The following is a 19,511-nucleotide window of genomic DNA, read 5'->3' as shown; positions in this document are numbered from 1 at the left end:
AATCCTTATCCCCCTTCTTCTTCCTTGCCTGATGGACACGCATTCTAATGGGCCGGGCTGCGTTCCCGTGCGCGACAATCCTCGGGCCAATTGGTCCACTTATAAACCCTAAACCCGCAGCCCACAGAACACAGAAGGAAAATACTCTCTCCTCTCTTTCTCTCCCCACACGACGGCGCGGTGAAGCCGGCGGCGGGCGGCGGGCGGCGCGAGCGCGGATGGCTACCCCTTTCTGGAAGGCGCGCGACTTCCTGTTCTGCGGCGTGTGCGGCACCCTGCTCGACTTGGACAACATCCGCCACGCATCCTGCCCTCTCTGCGGCTTCAAGCGCCTGGCCAAAGGTCTTTCCTCTTCCCTGCTTCCTCGTTTACTCCTGCTGCTCTTGGCGTGATTGGTGCTGAAACCTCCAACGCCCGCTTGCTTGTTCTGTTTTGGAACTCCGATTCCGGAGTTCGAACCATGGATTCTTGGTCTGAAGCATCAATGTATTTTGGTAATTCCGTGGCTAATGCTGGACGGGCCCTCCTGTTGTGCAGATATTGAGGACAAGGAGACTCGGTACTCCATCACCGCTGAGGTATGTTTCCCTCTCATGTGTTCTTCCTATGCCTTGTGGCCACTGCATGAATTTAGCTTCATTAGTGAAACCATATGATTCCTACACGAATGAATTCTTGTATAGCAGCTCATTTAAGAACTATCCAGCCCGGCATGTGTACGGTACTCTAGATCGTACAACTGTTATACTTATCGTTCTAAGAGCATCTCCAGCAGGCGCGCTATATCGCGGCGCGCTAAACCTCAGATTCTGCGCGCTGTAAACCGTTGCCGCGCGCCGGAGCGATTTCTCCCCCGCCGGACGCGCCATTTTGCAGCGCGCGTTGGCGCGGTAAAATACCACCTCCGCCGGACGCGCCATTTTGCAGCGCGCGGGCGCGGCGCAAACAAGAAACACACACAAGTATGCATCCAACAAGATCAAACAATATATAAAAATTCACATAAATTGTACCATCCAAATACAATACATTGTTCACAACAATACTTCACACCAAATACAACACGTCCAACATACAACAATACAACATGGTTTTGAGACAATACAACACATAGTTTTCAAACAAATACAACAAATATGCAACTATTGTTGTCCATTCCAATTCCACCATTCTTCCATGAGATCTTTTTGAAGCTCATCATGTGTGTCGTTGCACCGAATGGCATGGTATGAGGCAATGAATCGGGCAATCCTATGTGCGGACCTCCTCACTTGCACGGGAACCCCCATCAAGTCGTAGTGGGTATGATCCACATCTTTTCCGCGATCATCCTCTATAATCATGTTGTGCATGATTACACACGCGGTCATGATATACCAAAGGCATTCTTGGTCCCAAAATCTAGCCGGTCCTCTAACAATGGCAAATTGGGCTTGCAAAATCCCAAATGCTCTCTCTACATCTTTCCTAGCCGCCGCTTGTGCATTGTGGAATTGGGTTTGCTTCTTACCTTTTGGTTGAATAATTGGCTTCACAAATGTTTGCCACCTTGGATATATGCCGTCGGCGAGGAAGTAGCCATAGTTGTACTTGTGGCCATTTGCTTCAAACTCCACCAATGGACCTTCCCGCATTGCAAGTCTTGTCATTAGTGGTGACCGTTGAAGAACATTGATGTCATTGCAAGATCCGGGCATTCCAAAGAAAGCATGCCATATCCAAGTCTCTTGGTCGGCCACCGCTTCAAGTACTATGGTGGCATCCTTCTTGTAGCCTTTGAATTGTCCATGCCATGCCGCTGGACAATTCTTCCAACTCCAATGCATACAATCAATGGAACCAAGCATACCGGGAAACCCCCGGTTGGCGTTGATCTCCAAAAGCCTTGTCGTGTCTTGAGCATTGGGGGCTCTCAAGTATGTGGAGCCAAAGACATTGACAATTGCAACGACAAAGCGCTTCACACACAAGATAGAAGTGCTCTCAACCATGGCCAAATGATCATCAATAAGATCCGCCGGTATACCATATGCCAACATACGCAAGGCGGCGGTCACCTTTTGATATGTGCTATGACCAAGTTCTCCGGCGGCATTCCTCCTTTGCTCAAAGAAGCGATCATATTTGGTGACCTCCGTTGCAATGTGCCTGAACAAGTTGAGACTCATCCGGAAACGCCGCCGAAAATAGCTTTCGGGGAAAATCGGATTCTCATTGAAATACGACCGCATCAACTTCTCATGCCCTTCAATCCTTTCTCTCCACAACTTCTGTCTACCGAACACCGATCCACCAAATTTTGGCCTCTTAACGGCGCGGTATGCTAATAGTATCGATATGTTCTCCTCTTCTTCTTGGTCGAACTCGTCATCCGATGAATCATATGATGAACTCTACAAACATATGTATAAAATTACTTCACTATGAACTATTGTAGCTAATTGGCGAGTAATAGAGGCCGGCCGGCGGAGGTTCATACCTTGCGAGCAAATGGGCGAGCACCATGGGCGCGCCATGTTGCTAGCAAGCTCGAGGACGACAAGGACGACATGTCGACGCCTGCGCGGAGTAGAACGCGACGGCGCCGCGAAGGGGGCCGGCGGAGAAGGAGCGCCTACTACAACTCGTCGCTGGCGGCGGCGCGAGCGACACAGTGCGTCGGAGCGTCCGCCGCTGCCAGGAGGAGGTGCGGGCGACGCGGATCTACGACGCGGCGGCGCGCAGAAGCGGGGGCGGCGGCGGAGTCGACCGGCGGCGGCTGGATTTCGCGCCGGCGGTAGGTGGGGAAATGAGGGCGCGGGCGCGGGGGGGAGGAAATTTCCAGCCGTTGGCTTTTTCGCGCTTGGACGAGCGTTGCCGCGCGCTGTAGCCGACGCGCCAGATATGCCGCTCCGGATTGTGCAAAAAGTCGCGCGCCCTAAAAATTTTACAGCGCCGCGCCGTTTACCGCGCCTGCTGGAGCGCCACATTCCCTCCCGCCCGCGGTATATCGGTCGTTTTTATGCCGCGCGGCCTATATAGCGCGTCTGTTGGAGATGCTCTAAGCATTGGCAGTAGTTTCCAAATAATGTCGAGGGCTCTATAGGCACCTGCTGGTTTTAGATCCTGCTGCCTTTGCCCATGTGCGGATTCTTGTGCCAAGCAATATATTCTATTTTTGAGGAATGCTTGTTTGATTTTGAACTGTTTGCTGCTCACAGGATATGAGAAGACAATTAAAGACTCAACCGTTTGTGGATGTAGTCGTGCAAAAAACTGTGGTAAGTTAATCTGTTTATCCCAAGATATAACCTAATAGGATTACCTGCCTCTTTGATACCCTTAGCACTTGACAAATCTTGTTCTGTCTCAGATTGACGGAACATGCCCGAAGTGCAAGCATAATAAACTCGAATACGACCAGAGGCAGGTTCGTTATTTGCTAACCTTCAGCATTCGGATGATTGTTTTAGTTCCGCTTCTCTCTTTCCAGTTCTGAGTCTTTTGCCAACCTTCTGGACGTGTAACTACAGCTACGGTCTGCGGATGAAGGGGCGACTACCTTCTATGAATGCCCGAAATGCAACTACAGATTCAATGAGAACTAAGAAACAGGTTTCCTATCAGTTTATGGATGCGGTCAGAAGAAACTACTCTCCTCACGAGCTGGGAATTGATGTTCAAGCTAGTTGCAGTTCTTTCGCATGTATTCTAATTTTAATTATGAATGTTATTATCTGGGATATGTTAATCCATGATTTGGATATAGTGACGGTATTTTATTGAATGTGCCTATGAAGATAGCATGGGGTCTTCCGGAAATACCTGGGATGCATATTGTTATGGTTAAAGAATCTCTAGTAGCGCCCCTCATAGGCTATTGGGATGTCCAGCTATGGCTCGAACGCGGCTTAGGTTCACTTATAAGAATGGCAATGGGCACAGTGGAGCAATACTATGCCCATGTTCACGGAAGCATGGAAGAGAAGGAGGAAGAAGCGCTGGACGCTCCTTCTGCTCATACCTGTACCCACGGGTATAAAACATTACCTATACCCATACCCGGTGGATACCGTACCCATTGTGTACCGTAGGTCCAATTATACACAAGGTACTCGCAATTTTACATTTATCGATAGCAAATTTTATTAAAAAGATGAAATATCTCAACTCAATTAACAACATATCGAAATCACAATCTTAGATTCTAACTCATAAATCAACAGAAATAGATGTGTTACATGGAAAAATAAAAATAAACAGGTAGGATATGGTTATACATGCGGGTACGGGGCTATATTTGTGCCCTACCCATTACTTCACGGGTAGGGTATACTACCCATAGGTATAAAACTAGGAAAATTACCCGTGCGTTGCAACGGCAGAAGACACATTGCTAAAATATTGTCAGGGCAGCATGAAATGGTATGAAATATCCTATAAAGATAATTTTAATCAAATGTAGAAGACACATTGCTAAAATATTGTCAGGTTAGCATAAAAAGGCAAGAAATATCCTCTAAAGATAATTTCAACCAAATGTAAAAAAAACATGTTTCACTTTTCAGGGCATTAGTATTTTTGTTTTATCAAAGAAACAACCAAACATAGTCGAGTGATGTATTGTTACAGAGACGGCATTAGCAGTGATGAACTCAAATTGTAATTCAAGAGAAAGTAACCCGTGCAATAAAAAACTGCTTTTAGATGGATGCAGCGTTTTGGCTCCCAAGTGCACATATCTCCTTTATTTGAATTTTTTAAATATTTTAAAATTTATCTTTTAGATAAAAGAGATCCTATGCCTCCGAGATTAAAAGTAAATTTCCAATTTGAGATAGATAACATAGTGCATCGTTCTAATGTGCATCACCCCTCTTGTAATTCTACTTTGTACAACTGACCCATGTTTCCATGCTGGCCGTTGTAGTTGCAGTAAAAAAAAACATGACCAGAGACATGCATCAGCTCAATTGCCAAGCAAGCATATATCAACATAGTTATATTTAAGCTAAAATGGAAATCTCCAACGAATTAGAATAGAAAAATCTATCAGCACTCACATGTGCAATACTTGCTCCACCAATGATCATCCAAAGGAAGCCAAGCAATCAACAAAAAATCCTTACCTGTCTCGAATGAAAAGCTCCATACAGAGAGCACTCACATGTGCAATATTTGCTCCACCAATGATCAACCAAAGGAAGCTAGACAATCAACAAAAAAAACCTTGCCGGTCTCGATTTAAAAGCTCCAGACCATAGTTTCGTGATCAATAATGTCCCACTGGTCTTGGACATAAGGCTCCATCTCGTTGGGCTCAGCGGCACGCCTCTGCATCGTTTACCGGTGCACATTGAGCAGATGCAGCACCTCAGCAGTCTCAGCCTTGGCAAACCGGTTCTTCTTGAGGACTCCAACATCAGATGGATGACTCCGCACTGGTTCCCTACAGTATGAAGCTGACCCAACAACATGCCGTAGTGCTGATTGCTGCAGCACGGCGCCGCTCCCGGGAACTCCTTCGAAGAGCGCTCCCGCAGCAAGAGCGGGAACCAATCCCTCGTAGTGGTGCTTGGTACTCCAGCGTGTAGTCCAAATCGATAGATAGAATCGAGAAATTTCAAAAGTGAGTTGCGGACGCAGAGGGGATGCAGCCCTGTCGTACTCGTACCCCGTCTCAACCTCGTCCTTGGCCGCCGTCCGCCACAGAGCCGCCGTGCTCTTCCCTCCCTCCGCGCTCCTCCGCCTCGGCTCGCTCCTCGTCGACGCCCCCGTGGCCCCGTCCCTTCCAATCCTGACCCGTCAATCCACCTCCTCTGGAGTCCATGTGGCTCGCCCACGTCCGAGACAGGCGCCTGGTCGCGGAAGCCGTTCTCAATGATCGGCGGCGATGTGATCCAAAGTGAAGGCGGCCATGGCGGAGACCACGCGTGGGATTCTTGGATAAAAAAAGAGCGAACCGGTATATGGCAAATGTTGTAGTATGGGGTTTGGTGGGAGGGTAAATGTGTCCAAAAAAATGTTTGGACGAAAATGTTGGCAGAAACCTTAGCTCCTTTATTATTAGGTATAGAAATGTATCCATACCTTACCCACATGTGTACGGTACCCATGGGTAAAATTGTTATCCTTAGATCCGCTAGCAATTAAAGCCATATCAATGGCACAGCTGAAATCTATTTCACCTTATCTTCTCTTCCCTCCTCACATTCATTTCGCATGGCTTTCATTAATCTCGTCCTTGTCGACACTCACTATTCGCCGGGCCACCAAAATTGAAGACGATGAAGGGGTCGATGCCCTACACCGTTTAGCCCAGGCATGACAGCCAGAGGGAGGTTCTCACCTATCCCTGGACTCTCGAGGAACTCGTCGCCGTTCTCCCTGGCCTACCTACTCCCCCGACTTCAGCAATTGGGAGCATTAGCTGCATCAATCCAAACTCCATGTTTTCGTCAAGCACATCTATGTGGGCGGCGGAATGCAGGGGTCAAAGCACCTCAACCTCAGCAGTCCCTACAGCGACTTATCCAGAACAAGAAGGCCGTTGTTGCAGCGGCACATTCAGCAGTTGACAAGTGCCTCAACATGGTCAAGTCAGGCAAGGCTGCCAAGGATATAATGAGCAACGCCAGGTGGAAGGAGATGTTGGAGAAACAATTTTCAACTAATTTTCAAGACTTACAAAGCTTCAAACATCCTAAGGTATTAGCCAGATTTACGAATATTAATCCTCCCGTGTGGTCACAACAAACCTGAATTGCAGTATTTTTCAACATTCTCAAGCTGCTTAATTTAGTAACGCAATTCATAATTCAACAAAAACTGGCACTGAAGCAAGAAACTTGAAGCATTGGCATTTCAGCAGATTTTTATACCCAGTGGATGTTATCGTGAACAGTTCTGAGTACAGGGAAACCTACTACATTCCCAATGATCTGCCACAGTTATGACAATTTCTGAGACCTTGTGAATACAGTTAACCTTGACCAATCTTGGCCACCCACGGCTGATGATGAGACGCGAAAAAGAAAGAAAAAAAACAGCGCTCCTAGGTGACTCGTGCCAACTTATGGTCAAGGATGTTATCATCAATGATGACACGGCAATGGTTTCAAAACAAGGTAACCGCAAAACTGTACTCCGCTGGATGAGATGTAAGAACAGCCTCAATAAGAGGAGCCCATGCCTCACTTTCATCTGCAAAATCGATAGTAACAATTAGATCAAACAACATTGTATGGGCGATGTCTAACTGGACATAGGACTCAGTATACTTACATGTACAAAATCTACACCACGCCAGCACCTTATAAACTGTTTGGTTACTTCAAATAAATCGACCTTGGTATAAACAGACTGCTACGTATCAGATTTCATTGTTGTCTCATCCTTCAATCCTTTCGTCAGCAAATCATAATTGATGGATGCAAGTTGTGAAAGATTCTGCAGCAAGAAGAATTTAGAATGATGTGCATAACAGAGGCACGACAGGGCTGATAATTTAAGTGTGCAGACGTATATTCACGGATTGATAAAAGGGAATGAAAGCAACGGCTGATATAGTGGAAACTAACGGGTTATCATTCGCACTTCAAGGAGGGAACCGTTAATTTAAGATCATTCAAGCTACGTCTTGCTAACACCTGCAAAGCTGTAAGTTTACCTTGAACGAGAAGTTGCTGAAAGAGTAATTGACATTTGGGCCAGATTCATACTCAGTGGTCTCTCCATGGTCATCCCCCTAACTCGCACAAATTTTAAAATAATTAAGCAAAGGAATCGAGGAACATAAAGTAGATGAACGACTCACAAAGAAAATGTAGTTTTTGTTTTGTTTTCCTATGCTTCATACAACTACTGAAAAAGCTTAGGCAAAAAGGATCCATACCATGTCATCTTGGTGATTGCTCACACAACTACTGCTGCCACTAAGGCTTCCATTATCACTTGAATCCTCACACTCATAGGCTTCATATATGTTTTCATCTGATGGATTCCAAGAGTACCGGCTGGTGAAGTAGCTGGTATCAAATGCACTATCTGAGGAGGGGACAAAGGCAGCCTGCAAATGATTTTTCCGTTATCCTTGGTATGCCCATGCAAAAGAGATGCAGTTCGTGACTGAAGATAAGTAATCGTTGACCCTATCTCTCACCTTCTGCCTAGCAATGGTATCCCAGCTCACGTCCTTAAAGAATGGATGTTGTTTGACCTAAACGAAATAGGATTGGCAACATCAATCATGTATATTTGAATAAGGTAGCAATGAAAGGAAGTTCCATAAAAAAAATTCTAGCACCATAAAAAATACCTCAGAGGCACCATCTGATCCTAACCGTTGATGAGGATCTTCTGTCAAAAATCTGGAGGAAGTTGTTGTAAGATCACACTACTCTTACTTTAAATGTCCACAATTAACTAGATGAAACATTTAGAATTTGAGCATTAAGTAGCTAAGCAGTCTTGTAACTGAAATCTGCACCGTTGATGGTATGAATGCATATACTTGAAGTTCAAATGTAAAAAGATTCCAGACTATATCTGAGTGAGAACACTAGGGACAAACATGGCATATAGGAAACATGCTACTATTATCTTATGCACTGAAACTGCAAAACTAGAAAACCCGTTTTATGTTGTTTCAGACGAGTAATAGGAATTGCAAAGCTATGCAGCAAGCAACTATATCAGTTTGTGGGGAGATGAATATGAAAGTACGTGTGTCTAGTTTGACCTGAAAATGGAAGTTGTGTAATACAACTAACAATTATAAATTCTAAGCAATAAACTAGATCTGAAGCAACTTGTGTCTAGTTTGATCTAACAGTTGATATAACTGAGGTCATATCTAAGTACGTGTGTCTAGTTTGATCTAACAGTTGATATAACTGAGGTCATATCTTACCCCCTACAATATATTAATGAACTACTGGATTATTAATTTCAGGCTTTGATTGTTGTCTAGGGATTTCCATGCTTGCGATAATACTCCCTCCGTTCACAATTAATTTGCGTTCTAAGTTAAGTTTGACTAAATATTTAGGAAAAAATATCAACATCTACAATGTAAAATCTATAGCATTGGAATAGTTCATAAACTATATTTTCATATTATATGCGTTTGGTACTATGGTTGATGATAGTTTTTCCTATAGTTTTTGTCAAACATGACAAAGTTTGGCTCTGACTAAGCCCATAACACGAAGTAAACAAAAACGGAGGGAGTAATCAAAACGAATGCAGCCCAAACATGGACATATGGCATAGCATAAGTCCCTAATTAACATTTTAACAACAAGAAGCAATAATATAAAATCATGCAAGGCATGAGTAATCAAGTACTCAAATGGTTTGAAACATTTCTTACTTGTCAATTAGATCTTTCGCTTCAAAACTCATCTCCTCTGGGACATGTGGCCAAGGTATTTTGCGATTAAGAATATTGTCAAAAATCGTCTACAAAAAACAAGTACAACAAAAATGTCAAGTTACACCTACACGTCCAGATAACAGAAACCAACATTGAGTTCTAGCAAAGGTATCACATTCTGGTCCGTAGAAGAAAAAAAATCATCAATAACCAACATTACTATATGGACAAAGAGAATTGATTTCTAGCAAGTCCTGACTGATTTCTCATCTGTGTAAACTAATACTCTGATGCTATGAACATGTGGAAAGATACAGTTAAGATTTATAGAACAGTAGATACTACAAAATATTCACATAATTAGGTACTAAATCAGAAGCTTTGTATGCACTAACCTACATACAACTTCAACTCAAAACAGGAGCAAATGGCCCATTTTCGAGTTACTGAAATTTTTCTATGCGCGCAGAGTAATAAATGATTAAATAACTTCATTCGCTGTCAGATAAATGCCAAGGAATTGTTAGGAAAATTTGAAGTATTGTACCTGTGGGTGCTCTGCATTGAATGGAGGTATTCCAACAAGTAATTCAAAAAGAATTACACCTACAGACCACCAATCTGCACTAGTACCTGGGAAGATAATGCACACAGCAACAAAGTAATAATCAATATCAGCAGAAAATACAGCAACCTATAAGACAACACTGTTTATCATTTTACCATGTCCTGTCCCCAAAAGGATTTCCGGTGCTAAATAATCAGGGGTTCCAACCGCGGAGCGCTTTTGTCTCCGTGCTCGGTGATCCATTTCCTCAAGTTCATTCATCTGAGGTTCATCGTCTCCATACAATGAAGCCCCACTAACAGCAGGGCCAGATAGATCATCTGTGCTGTTGATAAGACCAACCTTGGACAACCCAAAATCTGTCAACTGAAGGCAATCAAGATTAATAAGCAGAATAAATATTAAAATAAAATGAACATGGTATCCCAATAACGAAAGTTCTATTTCCCCTGTTCATAAAATGATATGGGTATTCAGAAACAAACTTGTGTAGCAAACATGTTAATTTATTATATATATGGTAGCTCACAATCAATCCAATGCATTTAAAATAAGCTTCTATTTTCCTCGTGCTGCACTTATGCTTTTCTTCAAGAAAAAAAAGCTCAAAGCCTTTGATCTCCAAAGAAGATATGATATGTCATGTACCATGAACTCAATGTTCATTATACTCAATAGTATGTAGGTTGGCTGGTTATTTATCTCCGTTACAAATCTACTTTTGCTCGAACGTAGTGAAGAAAACCAGTAACCAGACAAAAGAAAAAAAGAGCCACATTTGGAAAACAAGAATGGTATTCTATCACCTACCTAATGTGGAACATACGATATTTGGACAGAAAGGTTAAGAGCCATCTGCATGCATACCTTTACATGCCCATCATGAGCTATCAATAGGTTATCAGGTTTCAGATCTCTATGAACAATTTGCATGGAGTGCAAATATTCCAAAGCTAGCACCTGCAGGATTTTTTTAATATAAATCAGCAGGGGAGAAAATGAGTGTACAGAGACAAACTGGTAAATGAACTTACAACTTCTGCAAGATACACACGAGCAACATCTTCATCCAAGCACCCTAAATTTCTCAGCAATGAGTACAGATCCCCTCCATTTAGATACTCCATGACCAGATACAAATTTTCCCGAGAGGTAAATGAATAGAAGAAACGGACCTTTCAAAAGCATAACCACTTTAGAATCAAGTCATATCCAAGTTAATAGTCATAATTGTGTAAGTTCACTTACCACAAAAGGATTCCTGACCGTGATCAATATATCACGTTCAGCCAATATACTCTCGACAGCATTTTTTCGAATCATATCTGCCTTCCTAAGCACCTGCTTAAAAGCAAGGCAATGCAGGACATCATTGTCAATATAAGAGTACTCCATGCCATGAACGGAAGAAAGTCGTACCAGAGGAAGTTCAATATTTGTTACTATACATACATCCACATGAATATAAGCTGAGAAACGTTTAGTGGTAAAATCAATCCCATGGTATTGCTGTTTATGGTGTCAGCATGCAAATCACGATACATGTACAGTCTGATGGAATGTGATCATGTAACAAAATTAATATAATCCTTTTTACTTTACGTGCTAACAAATAGAAGATACCAAACATGAATAGGTACAAAGATGGTAGTCCAGCTTGAAAAGTGAAACTAAAACAGACTGACAGGCGAGAACTAACACTCTATACTACACCTTTTCTTTTTCTTGACTTAGAGCAAATAACAAGGGGAAAATGAATAAGTCCCTACTCTCTGATTTCAATTCCCTGAAAACTGAAGTCCCATGTGAACTTCGTTCTGTTAGGACATTCTTGTAGGCTCACTAATGTTTTTCAGTCCAATTATTTGACCATGTCATTTTGGCATATTCATAAAAAACACATACTGACACATGGCATGAGTATTCAAAAAAATACCTTTATAGCAAAGAGGTCTCCTGTAGTTCTTTTCTTGGCCAAGAAAACACGTCCAAATGCTCCACGGCTGATAGGTTTTATGATTTCAAAGTCATCGATTGAAGTACGGTCCTTGACTGGATGAACAGGACTTGCTCTTAAGCTACGGACCACATCGTCTTCTTCATCCATTATGGTACTCGACGAGTCAACCTTGTCCATGTCAACTGAGTCACAAAGCTGCAGGTACTTTTCCCTGAAGGATTTATAAAAACAGGAAGGAAAATCAAATAAAGAGTGAAAAAAGGAAAATAACAATACTATTCAAAAACAGCAAAAGTGAAGTGGCTTAAAGAACTATCTTAAATGATGTTATTTAGCAATAATGTGGATTGTAAAAAACAGCAGTGAATCTATGCACTCACCGATGGAGTTTTTCTATACGAGTGCCAAATGTCTGCACTGTGAGGGCTTCATGCTTCCTACGATTGACAATTTCTTGTAGATCTTCTATGCACGTAACCAATTGGGATAATGCACTTTCTTCATCTAGAGGAGTATTTGCAATACATCGTGCAATATCAGCAAGTTCAGAAATCTGCACATATTGAAAGGAATTATGTTAGCAACTTGAAAAATTGACAGACGAGAAGCTAAGGATATTTCTAGTATGAAATGGTTAGCACTTGTTACATAGAAATATAGAATTAGCTTGGTGTCATATTTATGTCCTCAAGAACAATAACCCTTTCACCTACTATCAAGAAAATCCAGGAATCCTTCTTTATTTATGTCCTCATTGATTTTCAACAGTTAATATTCAGAACTTGCATAAATGTATTATGCTGGCATAATAGCACATAAACAACAAAAGAGTAGAACAACAAACATCAGTACTACGTACATATCATGGTTAGCAGCTTTGCACATCACACCCATATAAACAAAGACACTAGCTACCTTTTCCAGTCAGGTAATTTCCTAGCTGACAACTTTCTAGCAGTATACTCAGCTACTAATGCAAAAAGAGAGATAAATGTGTAATAATCTTAAATTGTATGCATAGCTTTACCTGTGTAAGATCATCACTCTCATTAATTGCACTTCTACCAGCTAAAAGCATATCTATATGATTTGATCTTGGAGTCGTTAGTGGGGATCTAGGAGTCATACTTCCCGCCGATGATGTAGCCATTCCATGATCAGATTTCGGCCCAAAGCGAGTCTTACATGTCATTGAAGGAAGATTTTTTATGTCATCCAACGAAATAGTGTTATCAGCGTCTTGGAGATAGTCAAGCATATCAGCGGAACCTCTTCTAGAACAATCAGACAGTTTTGGAGAGGGACCATCAGACTCTTCATTTATGCTCAGATTTGGAACTTTTGCAGCATCTGGGCTGCTGACAGCATTGATAAGATCTTTCTGTGAATAAGATTCGACCAACTTTTCAAGTGTTTCTGCAACTCTTACTAAACGTTCATCCACACTTACACCTTTTTGGTCACACCTGTCAGCAATTGCACAGACTGCTGAATGATTTTCTACGTAATGAGTAGGGACATATTCTTCACATATGCGACACATTATTGAACCCTCTTCGGAAATATTTGGCTGGTCAGACCAGTGTCCCCATGAAGTCTTGTGCTGATGCTTGGGAGGAAGCGGTTGATGTGATATAGATTCTACTGGGCTGACTAATTCAACGCCACTAATAACCGTAGCGAGTGTATCTGTTTTCTTAGTAGGTGACTCCTCTTTAATAGAGGCGGGTTCTTTGGGGGGCTTTGGAGCAGGTGATGGAAAAGGTTTCCAGGAAGACATCCGTTCTCTGGTTGGAGAATCAACCTCTTTCTTAATATCAGTGTCAAGGGGCATAAGAATTTTAACAGGTTTTATCTCCTGGCTTCTCCTCCATTTCAGATTATGCTGCTCTTGACTGTATGATTTTCTTGCATCGCTTTTGCTGCCTCTGGCTGTTGTCTCATGTGGACCTGATTGCGCTAAAATCTTGTTATCAGCAGATTGTATAATCTTATCTCGCTGATCCATGGCAACTTCGTCCTCGGCAAATCCACTCTCTTTGTGAAACTGGAGCAGCCTTGTACATCTAGTAAGGATAAAAAGCATCCGAGTGTAAAGCTTCTTTAGCACACCCATTGGGAGCTCCTGACGTTGATCATCCAAGTCTTGCACTATACCCTCACATTGTAGCCAAAGTTCCCCTGGTGTCATTACAGAGCAGCTGCGTGCAAGTATTAACAAATCCTCAAAGGTTTCTTTCCATTCAGGATGAGAGTCTGCGTACTTTTCCATTACACTAACCAAGTCGCCTGCAAATACTGCCAGATCTGTATTTACCTCTTCCTTTGCCTTCTCAAATCTCATCTGAATAACTTTTAATACCTCCTGCATAGACAACAAAAGACAAGATTGTAGTTATTGGGTAGATAAAAAAAATAGCTCAAGCAAAACTTAAATGGAAATGCGAAATGTAGATACATCATTGATTATTAATCTCACACAAAACAATAATGGAGATCACCTTCAAGTTGTATACACCTCGAGGTTTCAAGAATGGGAATGGTCGGACCCCTTTGGAGTTCAACTCATGTGAGAAACTTTTTATATCTGAAGGGTTTCTCTTCCTTGGTGCACTGGTGGCCTGCATAATGGCCTTAAAGCGCGGAGACTCAGATTCCTTTGGTGTTTCACAGGTATCATATGCGCTCTGTCAATTAAGATGTAGATGCATAGGTGTAAGCAAAAGAGCGAAAGATGGTCTAATCACCGTTTACTTATAAGTAACGTGTGTATATCACATGCAAGTACATCATTACCACAGCCGCTGGTATTTGGGGCGGAGTCCTCAAATCTCCCGAATGGTTCCGAAATGAATTAGACTTGGCTGCGTATAAGATACGTTAGATGCCAATGTATCAGGTATGTTTCTTAAGAGAAAAGGGAACCAGAAGAAAGCACCAGGTCAGAATGTAAACACATCTATTGAAGAGAACAAACCACCCCAAAAGAAAGTCACCAGAACACACAAACATGATATCAAGTTAACACTTGTTGGTTCTAGATGGAATAGAGAGATCCAGCGATTGTTAGATATTGCGCTATGGGCACACAAATGCAGTAAAGTAGAATGTGTTGCATACAAGCCTAGACATAATGCATTTTCATACGAGATGTGTGCAGTCAGCTGAAACGTGCATTATTATAGGATTACAGCAAGACAGCTATAGCAATACAATATGCATCTTCAGTTCTTCACAGCATCACTCAGTACGATGCATACTCGAAACGCTTTAATGTTGTGAACTACATGAAGCACAAGCGAATTGACTGCTACAGCTCTGTAAGCATTGACAAGTGCCAAAGAAGTGACACCATGAGTAACGCCAACCACGTGTCAGAAAATAACTCCTCCCAAGCTAACATACAATGAATTTGCCAGGATATAATACTAGAAGGGGTGCACGGTTCACTTATCTTTCGTTGGGATTGCCTTATGTTCAAGCACTAAATCAGGTAAGCAATAAGTAGCATCCTCTTGGACGTGGCGAACATTTATAGCTTTTGTTTCATCAGCACAAGGTGTCTGGATGAATTATGCACTCCCGTTGACCCGGCAAGTAAACCCGTCTAAGGTGAAACTATAGAGTGTGTGTTGTTGCTCCGGAAGCCGACAAGGTAGCAAGTAACTGAGGGAGCATGAATAGCCAAATCTTAGACGGCCTATGTGAGAGCTGACCACTACATAGTTCTACTAAGCCCTAGCTTCCAGCAATCAGGAAGTACACAGCTTACAGGACCTCATGCAGCAAAGCCATAAGCAGCAGAACTTCCAAACAGAGTAGACAGACATGCAGGAGCAGGAGTGGTACTACCTTTTGCAGCGGCAGGTTCGACGCCGGTCGCTGCCGCACTGCGCGGTGGCTGCTCGGCCGCCTTTCCCTTGCCCAGCTTACTACCAGTAGTTGAATCAGCCCATGAGCTCATGCCCTTCCTGACGTCCTTGGCAGCGGAGGTGGTGCCCGCCTGGGAGTGTCCCCGCGCGAGGTTACTGCTCCCGAGCGCGGCGGCCATCCGCTGGCCCTCGTGCGGCAGCGGGCCGGATCTCGTCTTGATCTTGTTGAGGCCGAGCGAGGAGGCGAGGATCGGGGAGAGGGCGGCGGCGGAGGAGGCCCCGGCCGCGTCCCTGAGGGCCGCGGCGGAGGCCTTCCTGGCATCGGCGGCGGAGGGGCTGGAGGAGGCGGCGGACCTGGGCGAGGGGACGGGGACGGCGGGGGAGGCGAAGAGCTTGTCGCGCTTCCGGGGGGTCTCGGATTTGGGCTTCTTCTTGTCGGATCTGGAGGAGGCGGAGGAGGAGGCCGGCGAGGCGGCGGAGGCGGCCGGCGCGGAGGTGGGCGTGCGGGGGCTGTTGCTGCCGTCGGGGCTGGAGGAGGAGTCGGAGGACTTGTGGCGGGAGGAGAAGAAGCGGCCCTTGAAGACCATGGCCGCCGCGGGGGAGGAGGAGTTCCGTCGAACAGGTGGTGGGGGACAGTGAGCGGAGCAAGGGAGAAGGAGAGAGCGTGCTAGTGGGGACACTGGTGAGGAAATGTAGGGAGAGGGAGAGGGGGTGGGCGACGCACGCGCCCGGGTCGCCTCCCCGTCCGCCGGGCCCTCAACGCTGCTTCTGCCTGGCCTCGCGTGACGCCCCAGCAACTGTGACCCCATTCAAGTTTGACCAGCCAGACTAAGGATGTGTTCGGTTTTAGGATGAAGTGGAACCATTTCATTCTATTCCACTCCACTCCGTTCCATTCCATTTCATACTTGCGTTCGGTTGCACTGGAATGGCAAGGAACCTAATTAGTCTAAATACTCTATTAATTAGACCCTAATTTAATCTAAAATTTTAATTAACCTAAATTATGCCTAATACTACCTAATACGATGGGAGAGCAGGACCTCCATCCGTGTCGCCTGCACGCTAGGATGGCCGCCGCCGCCGTGCTGGCTGGCCGCCGCCTCCCTGGCTGGCCCCGCTGTCGCGCTCCCTGGCCGCCGCGCTGGCTGGCCCCGCCGCCGCGCTCCCCGGCCGCCGCTCTCGGCCACCGCCGCCGTCTTGGTCGGCCGCCGCCTCCTGGCCGGCTCCCGCCGCCGCGCTCCTGGGCCGCCGCGCTAGCCGGCCCCGCCGCCGCGCTCACTGGGCTGGCCGCCGTGCTAGGCTGGCCACCGCGCTTGCTGGCCCCGCCGCCGCGCTCCCTGGCTGGCCGCCGTGCTAGGCTGGCCGCCGCTCGTTCCGCGCTGGAGGAGAGAAAACGATTAGCCAGCTGATTGAGCTCGTTCCGCGCGGTCCGGCCGATTCGGCCGGACGGATTGGGACGGCATATTCCGGGAATATGCTCTTTCGGGGAACGAGTTGGTTCCATCCCATTCCTCAGAATTCTGGAACCGAACGCCAGGATGGGAGCTAGGCACGGGACGGTTCCATCCCGTTCCTTGCCATTCTGGAACCGAACACATCCTAAGGGCATCTCCAAAGGGAGATCCAGATGCAAAAAAATCATCCGTCGGGTCTTCCAGGACAGGCCTGCTTGCAGCGGACAACCTAACATAAAAATGGACAGGTGCAGTGTTCGACTTGACTCAAAACTGGCGCAAATTTGGGAGAATTTTAGGGCGAGCCGGACGAACGGGCGTCCATTGTATCCGCCTATGTCCGCGTCCGGGCCCATGTGACAGAGACACAAAATGCAACCACATGGTCCAGCCTTCTCTCTCCTCGGTCTTCCTCTGTTTGCTTTTCCCCCATGAAAACCTTCAACGCTACTCGCCGGATTGGAGCTCACCTAGCTGAGCTCCGGCGCCACCCTCGCCTGGAGACCCCTGCCGCCGTCGCCTCCTTTTTTTCGGTCATGCTGGAAGTCGCCGGAGTAGAAACGAGTGTCGTCGGCCATGACGCCGCCCCGTGCCTCGCTACGCCCCGCGCCCCTCGCGCCGCCCCGTGCTACCTCGTCGCGCGCCGCTCTGCCCAGGACGCCCGCGCCATGGCTAGGGCGCCGCTCCGCCCGCCTCGTGCCCGGTGCCTACGACGCATGTTGGAGGGCAAGAACGGGACTGCAAGGAGGCGGCCGCGAACACGGCGCCCGCGGAGACGGGCGGCAGCGCGCGGCGATGGGGCTGCGCCCGCGGCGGCGAACAGGGCCGCGCCCGCGGCAGTCCGGCGAGGGCGACGTCAGATGCCTCGAGGCCGGCGAGGCGCTCGCGGAGTCAGGCGGCGCAGAAACCGGTGGCATGCTGCTGGAGCTCGAGCCGGCGGCCATGGAGGAGCTGGTCAAGGTGGCGCAGGTGGACGAGCCGATGTGGGTGTCCAGCAGCCTGGACAGCAGCGTTCGCACGCGCGCTCGGTCCCAGCCCCGCCGGCTTCGTCTCCGAGGCCACCCGCGACGCCGCCACGACGTCGGCCGCGCCTCACCACGCCGATGCGCGTCTCCTCTTGCCTCGTCGGATTTGGGTCATGGCTGTGCGTTGGGGAATAAAATTTGAGGCGTACCTCCGTGAACGCCCACGCGATATCCGCGTGTCCGCAGGATGACCCAAACGGACGAAATACACCATCCGTTTGGGTCATGGCGTCTACACGGACCGGAAATACGTCTACACTCTGCTTTAGCGGGGCGACGTATCGTGTTTGAGGTGTCCGTAGCGACGCAAATGCGGCGGAAATATACGGCACGTTTGCGTCTCCGCGGATGCTGTGCAGTCGCGCCGAGCGTCCGCTCGCTTCCCCCACGAGTCCGCCTGGCAGCGACCCTGGCTCGATCGTCCTCGAATTAACGCACAGCAAACGCGCCGATGTCAACCACCGGAGTGGCGCCCGATCAACCCGCCAACCACCGAAATGGAGCGCCGAACCGCCGCGGAAGAACAACCGCAGGCCGCTTCATTATACGCGCCGCCATTAATCCCGCAGAATATAACCCCTGCGCCTGCTGTAATTCACGTTGAACCATCTGCTTCTTTTTCTTCTTCTCCAACACCGGCAAGCCAGGCGCCATGAGCGACTACACCGGGCCGTCGGACTCGGAGAGCGAGGACAAGTCGCCGGGATTTCGGCATTGGTGGGAAACGCCTGCGACGCCCAGCGACCCTGGCTCCACGCCGAGGGAGGACAACGAGGATGGAGGCGCATGTGCCAGCGACGGTCAGGAGGAGGAGGAGGAGGACGGAGGTGCCGTTTGCAGCGACGGCGAGGAGGAGGACTCCGACGCCAAGTTCGCCCGGCTGGAGGCGCAGGAAGCGACGGACGAGAAGGCGGCGGCAAGGAAGAAGGCCAGGGCCCGGGTAAGGGCGCGGGTGCAGGCAGCGCATCGGCATCCATTCACCCAGGACAACGACGAAGACGAAGACGCGACTTCGTCTGACTGGAACTCCTCCACGGATGCGTCGTTGATGGCGCGTGAAGCACACGTCCGTTGGGAACCCCAAGAGGAAGGTGTGATGCGCACAGCAGTAAGTTTTCCCTCAGAAAGAAACCAAGGTTATCGAACCAGTAGGAGATGAAGGCCACGTGAAGGTTGTTGGTGGAGGAGTGTAGTGCGGCGCAACACCAGGGATTCCGGCGCCAACGTGGAACCTGCACAACACAATCAAAATACTTTGCCCCAACTTAACAGTG

The 19,511-nt window shown here is 46.8% G+C and overlaps 2 protein-coding genes across 3 annotated transcripts; one reads left to right on the top strand and one right to left on the bottom strand.

Moving 5' to 3' along the window:
* The first annotated feature begins 119 nt into the window (after positions 1 to 119).
* On the top strand, positions 120 to 3,801 carry LOC127293186 (uncharacterized). The gene is made up of 5 exons (XM_051322759.2): positions 120 to 342; positions 538 to 578; positions 3,201 to 3,260; positions 3,353 to 3,409; positions 3,513 to 3,801. Exons 1-5 carry the CDS (start codon positions 219 to 221, stop codon positions 3,585 to 3,587), a joined length of 357 nt encoding a protein of 118 aa, XP_051178719.1. The 5' UTR covers positions 120 to 218; the 3' UTR covers positions 3,588 to 3,801.
* Positions 3,802 to 6,814: 3,013 nt separating this feature from the next.
* LOC127293185 (probable serine/threonine protein kinase IREH1) lies at positions 6,815 to 16,469 on the bottom strand. Of its 2 annotated transcripts, XM_051322756.2 has the most exons (18): positions 15,736 to 16,469; positions 14,680 to 14,747; positions 14,385 to 14,570; positions 12,911 to 14,248; positions 12,264 to 12,436; positions 11,860 to 12,094; positions 11,172 to 11,264; positions 10,958 to 11,098; positions 10,791 to 10,883; positions 10,079 to 10,289; positions 9,903 to 9,988; positions 9,353 to 9,441; positions 8,297 to 8,348; positions 8,141 to 8,197; positions 7,874 to 8,047; positions 7,649 to 7,726; positions 7,264 to 7,428; positions 6,815 to 7,182 (listed from the first exon to the last, which is right to left on the bottom strand). In XM_051322756.2, the coding sequence occupies exons 1-17, from the start codon at positions 16,340 to 16,342 to the stop codon at positions 7,345 to 7,347; spliced, it is 3,765 nt and encodes a 1,254-aa protein (XP_051178716.1). In that variant the 5' UTR covers positions 16,343 to 16,469; the 3' UTR covers positions 6,815 to 7,182; positions 7,264 to 7,344. The 2 variants fall into 2 exon arrangements, with proteins under 2 accessions (XP_051178716.1, XP_051178717.1); XM_051322757.2 differs by lacking the exons at positions 6,815 to 7,182; positions 7,264 to 7,428; positions 7,649 to 7,726; ... (2 more) ...; positions 8,297 to 8,348; positions 9,353 to 9,441 and having other exon boundaries at positions 10,079 to 10,282; positions 15,736 to 16,451.
* Positions 16,470 to 19,511: the final 3,042 nt, after the last annotated feature.

Source organism: Lolium perenne, chromosome 4 (genome assembly GCF_019359855.2).
Source record: "Lolium perenne isolate Kyuss_39 chromosome 4, Kyuss_2.0, whole genome shotgun sequence".
Classification (NCBI taxonomy): Eukaryota; Viridiplantae; Streptophyta; class Magnoliopsida; order Poales; family Poaceae; genus Lolium; species Lolium perenne.
Note: the sequence above shows the minus strand (reverse complement) of the source record. Positions and strands in the feature narration are given on the sequence as shown.